Source organism: Larimichthys crocea, chromosome XII, assembly GCF_000972845.2.
Source record: "Larimichthys crocea isolate SSNF chromosome XII, L_crocea_2.0, whole genome shotgun sequence".
In the NCBI taxonomy this organism is placed as follows: Eukaryota; Metazoa; Chordata; class Actinopteri; family Sciaenidae; genus Larimichthys; species Larimichthys crocea.
In genome coordinates this window covers 17,969,344-17,976,913 of record NC_040022.1, presented here as the reverse complement: position 1 = coordinate 17,976,913, position 7,570 = coordinate 17,969,344, and the positions used below count along the sequence as shown (strand labels likewise).

General features: G+C 41.8%; 1 protein-coding gene across 4 annotated transcripts; it reads left to right on the top strand.

Moving 5' to 3' along the window:
• Positions 1-155: 155 nt before the first annotated feature.
• On the top strand, positions 156-7,044 carry cdc7 (cell division cycle 7 homolog (S. cerevisiae)). 4 transcript variants are annotated; one of them, XM_010733408.3, is made up of 12 exons: positions 156-392; positions 592-682; positions 1,845-1,931; positions 2,061-2,196; positions 2,690-2,783; positions 2,951-3,093; positions 3,211-3,550; positions 4,087-4,194; positions 4,533-4,708; positions 5,189-5,271; positions 5,394-5,543; positions 5,663-7,044. In XM_010733408.3, exons 2-12 carry the CDS (start codon positions 592-594, stop codon positions 6,094-6,096), a joined length of 1,842 nt encoding a protein of 613 aa, XP_010731710.3. In that variant the 5' UTR covers positions 156-392; the 3' UTR covers positions 6,097-7,044. The 4 variants fall into 4 exon arrangements, with proteins under 4 accessions (XP_010731710.3, XP_019114611.2, XP_027140750.1 ...); XM_019259066.2 differs by having other exon boundaries at positions 519-682; XM_027284949.1 differs by having other exon boundaries at positions 157-392; positions 519-682; positions 3,211-3,274.
• The last annotated feature ends 526 nt before the right edge of the window (positions 7,045-7,570 follow it).

The window sequence follows — 7,570 nt, the reverse complement described above, 5'->3', positions numbered from 1 at the left end:
TAAAAGGTGAATTAAGTAAATCTAAAAATTTATAGGCCAGGCTTAAAATGGTAAACTTTCTTTAATGAATTACATGTGGGTGTCCCTGTTCCGTTTGTCTTTTGTCCAAGGGGTCCATGGCTGAAAGAGGTCTCGCGCCATAGACAGACCCTCCTTCTTCGTGTTCCGATATCGCGAGAGCGCCGATGTCGCGCGAGACGTGCGACGTCACTTTTAGCGCGGAGTTTGTTGTTGGCGGAAAAGCTTCATCCTGAAAGTCTGATCAGATTATCCAGCCGCAGACTGAGAGACATTTGTATGTATGTAAGTGTTCACCGATGGAGCATTAGCTCATGACTGCACGGCGTGTTTATGAAACGTTACTTTGAGAAACTTCACGACGAACTGAAGCGGTAAGTTCATCTTTGTTTGACTGACTGACTGACTGACTGCTAATTTTGTTGTGATGAGGAAGCCAGTCCGTTTGACAACAACTCATGACTTTATCAAGTGAACGTGGCTCTTTATACACCGCCCAGCTCAACACCAGTCCCTGAAGTGAACCTGACCGTGTGTTAAAACAGCTAACACGTAAAGTTTGTGTCCGTCCAGATGGAGCTGTCTCCTCTCTGCACTGAAGGCATCAGCACTGACGGATGTGTTGTTAAATCTGTCAGAGGTCACAGGAAGAGCAAAGTCCCGAGTAAGTTCAACACTTTTTACTTACCAGGGATGTTTGAGTCAACATTTAGGAAATTTACTGTGTTTTGTACTGAAGAATCTTCAGCTGAGAGAATATTATCATTATTATTTGAGCTTTATCAGAGTTTAATGTCAATCTGAAGTGTGAAAAAATGAATTGAATGAAGAAGAAAGGTATCATGTGTGTGTAACACAACAGATATCCACAGATTCACATAACTGGAGAGAATTTAAATGGGAAAAATCAAATTAGTTTCACACGTACTATAAATGCTGCTATACATGCTGGAAGCAATGAGGGCAACACTGTCTTATTTAGATATCATGTTCATATCTATTTATACAGTAATACTTGAGTATAGTTGTCACAACCTTGTACACTGTATAGAGGATTCAAACAAATTATTTTAAATATTTTATTAGAGTATTTTGTATTCTCTTGCTCTTGTTCATTGCACTGTTGACCCAGTGTTAACCTGCATATGACAAATCAACCTCAAACTTCAAACAGATGCAAATCATACACTTATCTTCTGGAGTTGCCTAAAAATAGAATCATTTTGGGAGGGAGTGAATAGTATTGAATGAGGTGTTTTAGGGTATTGAAATCCCATGAAATGTTCCATTTTATACCTGGCAGTATAACTAATGTGGTGTGGAAGGACGATAACATTCAGGCCATCACAAGAAAAAATGGCTTGAAATAGACCCACCTGGACTAAAACAGTGGTTAGATATAGTACAGGAAATATTCATGATGGGATAAATGACTAAATGATTATTCTCTAAGAGTGAAAGAAGATGTGTTTAACGGAAAATGGAAAAAATGAATTAGGTTTAAACATCAGGACATTAACAGTGTATAGTTTTACTGACAACAATGTCAGTTGTTGTATTAAAGTATGAAGTCAGTAGTACAGTAAAATGTACGACTGTAATCTCCTCTATGCTGGTGTGTGTTTGGTTGTTATATTTCTGTTTCAATTGTATTTGTCTTAGTATTTGTACTTTGTTACTTTTATTTTCATGTCTCAGTCAAGTGTTGATTTTGTCTTTTATTAGCTGCATGTCACTTGTCTTAAATGAAAGCCTGTTATCACTCTTCACATTGCAATCTGTAACACACTATTCGCCAATATGAATGAGGTGTGTTTTTCTTCCAGGGGATTTGGAGATAGACATCGAGTTCCTCTACAAAGCTGTCCCTCAGCTAGCCAAGGTTTTCCGCATTATAGACAAAATTGGAGAAGGTACGTGCTCCTCGCAACTTTATCGACAACTTTGGAGTTTATATACTGTTTGTTTAAAACTAATACGGCAGTCACTCGTTCGCTGGAGCAGAAAAGGTGTTCATGTCGCGCTGTGTATCTGTGCATCAGGTACGTTCAGCTCGGTGTATCTGGGTGAGGCTCAGATGCGGGATGGGAGGAGAGAGATGTTTGCCCTGAAACACCTCATCCCAACCAGCCACCCTACACGCATCGCCGCTGAGCTTCAGTGTCTCACTGTCGCTGGGTGAGTCCAGTACTGTTGTTTATGTCACATCTTCAAATACATCTAGACTTCGTGTATTATTTATAATGTCGTTCCCTTTTTTAAAACTCCTTTTATACTTTGTTGTCTTGACAATACATTCTGTGTGTGTTGCAGTCAGAGAGTTTCATACTTATACTAGAGACGAGCTGCAGTGCTGACACATAATGAGAGAGTTGTGTGCTCACAAATCTTAAAATATTCAGTAATAAGAACTCTTTTGAATAATCTTTCCTTAAAGGTTATTTTTAATGCGCAGTAAATTGGTGTGTGGGTTCTTCATTTGTCTAGCGTTTGATTCAGCTGAACCTACGCACCTCAGTACACTGATGACTGGTTTGGCAAGACGCTCTCTTGAATATATAAACGTGCATTTATGTTTCATCAGTGTGTTTTCTTCTAATTCTTGCAAATGATGTTTCTCAGAGAAACCACACCTTGAAACTTTATTTATAATTTTCTTTTCACTTTGCAGCGGCAGAGAAAATGTGATGGGGGTGACGTACTGCTTCAGGAAGGAGGACCACGTGGTGATCGTCATGCCCTATATGGAGCATCAAGCTATCGTGGTATGCGCGTTGTTACACATCAGTTTCTGTCGAGCGCGAAGCTTCTTTCAGTGACGTATTGATTTTTGCACGGACTGTATGTAATGTAAAAAGCATTGATCAGTTAGTAGCTTCCTCAGTGTAGTTCATATTAATCACTTCTGATTGAATCGAAATGTCTTCATCAGGACATCATTGGCTCGTTGAGCTTCGAAGAGGTCCGTCTGTACATCTATCACCTGTTGAAGGCTCTGAGACATATCCACCAGTTTGGTATCATTCACCGAGACATCAAACCAAACAATTTCCTCTACAACAGGAGCAGCAAAATGTGAGTTGTCACACCCCTCTGTGATACATGCAGCTGCATAATTGTTGACCACTGATCGTGGTAATTGGGGTTTTGAACACAACGTATTGACTCAGTTGTTTTAAAATGTGTGTGCAGGTATGCACTGGTGGACTTCGGCCTGGCTCAGGGCACAGAGGAAACCCAGATTGAGCTGCTGAAGGTGGTGAGGCAGAGATCATCTCAAAAAGGTGGAGGGTCCACGGGGAAACAAGACACAGCACAGCGGAGCAAAGCATCACCTAGGCCCGCTCCTAAAACCACCACAGCTTCAACCTCGCTACCTCTGCCACCACGGCAGTCCACGACTTTACCACCTTCCTCCTCCTCTTCCTCCACAACCACATCTTCTTCAGCCTCTCGGAAAGCACTGGTTAAAAAAGCTCGTTCTGTCACCACCACCGTCACCACCTCCACCTCTCGCACAAAACACACAAAGGTGTCAATATTTGATCTTTCCTCGTGTCTGTTGTAATTTCTGTGATATCACAAACCTGAAGTTGGGTTAAGAATGTCCTGTATGGATTTTTTAAAGGGATAGTTTGGGTTATTATCTCTACTGTACTTACCCATAGTTATTGTATCTCATACAGTAGATGGCGAGCAGTGCGCCCACACTCTGAAGAAGCAGACAGAGATCCCGACACAGAAGCAGAGCTATGCACTGCTGTGGACAGGATCAGCAAAAAGAAAACCTGATTTGGCTACATAAAGAAGGCCCAATATCTTTTTAAGTGTATACTATATTAAGAATATTTTCAGCACTTTACCTTGCTGTTTTTCTGTCTGTGCTGATCCACACAGCTCTGCTTCTGTGCCAGTTTCCCTGAAATACCTTGACCATAAGTGCCTCATACAACCCGACTTCAAAATACTTTCCCTACCCCTTTTTAAAGTATCTCTGTTTGTCCGCTGCTTTCTGCACGGATGTGTTGGCTTTAGCTAAATTCTGCTGTTCGTGTTTGTTTTCTCCAGGACTTGACGGGACTACGCAAAGTGCCACGGCCTGTGTTTGGAGAAAGGAACCTGAACAGTTGCACTCCAGCTCCGTCCACCACCAAACAAGTTGCCGCTAAGACGGAGGTGAGCGAGTAAAGTTTTGGAAGAATAAGAGGTTTCACTTGATATTAGGTTCTAGAACAAGATGGCAGTAATTACTAAGGTGTAAAGGTTATACATCTGACTTAAATGTCAGACACAAGAATTTTCTCTAGTTATCCCTAGTAGTAATAAAGATCTATTCTATTCTATTCTATTATTCTAATGGAGTGATCTCTGTCACTGCAGACATTGTATGTGTCAAATCCATTAAAATTACAGACAAAGGAAAGTTTCTTCACCTTTTCTTCAGACATTTGAAGGGTGTTTTATTTTTCAGTTTTCAAAAAATGTATTTGTTTTTAATAAAATCTTTTATTCAGCTGGTGAAGCCCAGCAAGACAGAGGACCCAGCCACCCGAAGGTATTCTTCAGCCAGCCGTAGCCTGCTGCCTGTCAGGGCCCAGAGCAGCAGTCAGAAACCTCAGAGGACCGTACAGCAGAGTCTCACCTGTAACTGCTACCTGACTGATCGTGTCTGCAACGTCTGCATGTCGAGGTAACAGAAAAAAAGACAGAGAGAGAGAAAAGAAGGGGACGGAAATTATTTTATTCTTCAGAATACGATAACACTGTCGTAAATACAGTCAGACAGTTGTATATATGTGTTTATGATATTATTTATGATTAAAAGAAGTCAGCCAAACATCAAGCAAGTGCAACAACACAAGACGACATAGCAGCCAGATAATATTACTGACTAGTCCAACAGCAAGAAGCCCAGCTCGGCGTCTGTCTAGCTTCCTCCATCAACAGCCTCTGTCACGTTATTACATAGTGCAGAAAGAGGTGTACGGGGAATGACAGACACACCATTCACCTGATTACACGACAGTTTAGCATTAAAATTATTTTAAAAATGTTATTTTTTACGGTAGAAATGTGGCAAAATGGGTCTTAAATGTCAGTATTTTTGCTATTCTCTCACTGATTTGTGTTTTTCTAAGCCCTTCTTTGTGTTGTTTTCTTATTAATAAAGGAAGCAGCAAGTAGCTCCCAGGGCAGGAACCCCAGGATTCAGAGCACCAGAAGTCCTGACAAAGTGTCCCAACCAAGGAACAGGTTGGCATTTCATTGTTAACCACACAAATATGACCGCTGTACCCAAGCTTAAAACACAAACCTGTCCACTCGACATGTTCATTCACCTCTCATTCTTTCTGTCTTATCTTCCTGTACTGCAGCCATAGACGTGTGGTCAGCTGGTGTGATCCTGCTTTCCCTGCTCAGTGGCCGTTACCCGTTCTTCAAAGCCAGTGATGACCTGATAGCGCTAACTCAGATTATGACCATACGAGGCTCCAGAGAGACCATCCAGGCTGCCAAGGCCTTTGGTGTGTATAAATATTTGAAACGTATCCCTCTGCTTTTGTATTGTGATTGAGATTCAGCCTCACTGTGACGTATGGAAGGCTCTGTGCAGGTAACGAACCTGTATTTGATCGTCATTCAGGTAAAGCAGTGGTGTGCAGTCGGGAGTTGCCTCGTCAGGACCTCAGGACACTGTGCGAGACGCTAAGAGGGCGGAGGCCGTCACCAGACGACGAAGTCCCGCCATTCCCTGAAGCGAGCAAAGACTCCACAGTCACCCATCGTCATAAAGATAACACGCCAACACATTGTCCCAGTGAAAGAACGTCCAAGCAACACATAAACGGAGCAGGTCAGACTCTCCCAAACCACCAGGAACATTCAGAGAGCTCAGAAACTACTCGCTATGTCAAACAAAGCTCAGTGACAAGCCGCAAGGTAGAGGAAGACGAGCGGGGCTGGGACAAAGTTCCCGACGAGGCCTATGACCTGCTGGACCAGCTGCTGGACCTGAATCCTGCCACAAGGATCACAGCTGCTCAGGCCCTGCAGCACCCACTGTTCACAGACCTGTGAAACCGGCGCAGGAATCTCACGGCAACATAATTAGATGCTGCAGAGACAAAGGGGTGTTTATACTTTATATTCAACTTACAAATTCTAACCCAGCAGAGGATAAAGTCTGTCCCTTTATGAGGACACGGGATCTTTTACATCCCTGTGTGGAGAGATTACCTGAACAAGAGCACAGACATCTGGTACGTTTCCAAGTGAGGGGGAACTCTTTTTTTTCTCTCATCGACCCGTTAATTGCTTCATGTATTTAAATTAGTATCCATTCAAAACACGTTTGACTTGATGGTCCACAGGCCTGCAGTAAAGAGTTAAAATGTTTGTTTTTTATGGCAGCTATGGTACAAAGTACTTAAACTCAGCATTTAAAGGGCTCTAATTGTGCAGTGTTAGCTGTAACCAAGACAGGAAAAGCATCTACTTAAGGCATTATATTGTCAGACTATTGGCTGCTCTGACGATGGTTGGACAGTTTTACAATTCTTTAATGTACGAGCTGTTTGGTGAAATAAATGTTCAACCCTGAATGTTCCCGATCTCCTCTGTGAACAGTCAGCTACTTACAGCTCTGCACCATCTATTGTACTGTTAACCCTCGAGGAGTCTACCTGCTGTGGACTAGAGTGACATCTGAGTCAAGCTTATCTGTTATAACTTAAAAAACTAGTATTTAATACTTGTTAAGAAAGAACAACAATTCTTGTTCTGTCTGAACTGGGTCTTGTCTGTGTGTTTACTATTGTTCACCATATTAGAGCTGTATGAAGTGACTATTCCTTTAAAGGGCTTTTTAATTTGAAGGTGCATATGAATTCAGTCTGTGTTTTATCAATGTGAAGCTGTATGAGAGTATGTCTTTGTTTCAGCTGTGTATTTATGACATTGACATGTTCAGTCTGTCTCACTCTACTTTGTATTTTCTAATAAAGAGGAAAGAAGCAAGTAGCTGCATTTACAGTATATAGTCTTACATATACTGAACATTGTAACACACACATTTAAAATGAAAGCCCAGAAGGGACAAACTAAACACTGGCTCTGCATTGGATCTTTCATATTTATTTCACAAGCTTCATGGCCACTGTAGTTCTCCTCCTTCATGTTTGAAATGGGAGTGTGAAGTGAGGGGTATTCAGTCAGTTGCCAGCCAGTGCAATGATTAGAAACTTTAATGGAGAACCGCAGTCATGTTGGTGTCCCGCCTCTTCCACCTCCTGGACATGGATCATTGGTGGACCTGAGGCTGGCCAAATGATGCCTGGGCACCTACCTGTCAATTAAAGCAGCTTAGCAAAGCTTAATATAATTTGAACAGGTGAGTTACATAAAAAATTCAGACTCAGTACAGTTGTCATGAACAGGGAAGTTAGCTATAGAGACCAAAACTGTTTTTTTGTACCAGGCTGTAAAACATGTTTGTTTCTGCTGTGAAGTTGGACACTTTAACATGGGGACTTACAGAGACTGACTTGTTCTG

Coding starts and splice junctions, on each gene's coding strand:
- cdc7 (XM_010733408.3), top strand. CDS start 592: ATGGAGCTGTCTCCTCTCTGCACTGAAGGCATCAGCACTGACGGATGT. Junction 683..1,844: donor CAGGAAGAGCAAAGTCCCGA/GTAAGTTCAACA, acceptor TTTTTCTTCCAG/GGGATTTGGAGATAGACATC. Junction 5,544..5,662: donor CCAGGCTGCCAAGGCCTTTG/GTGTGTATAAAT, acceptor ATCGTCATTCAG/GTAAAGCAGTGGTGTGCAGT.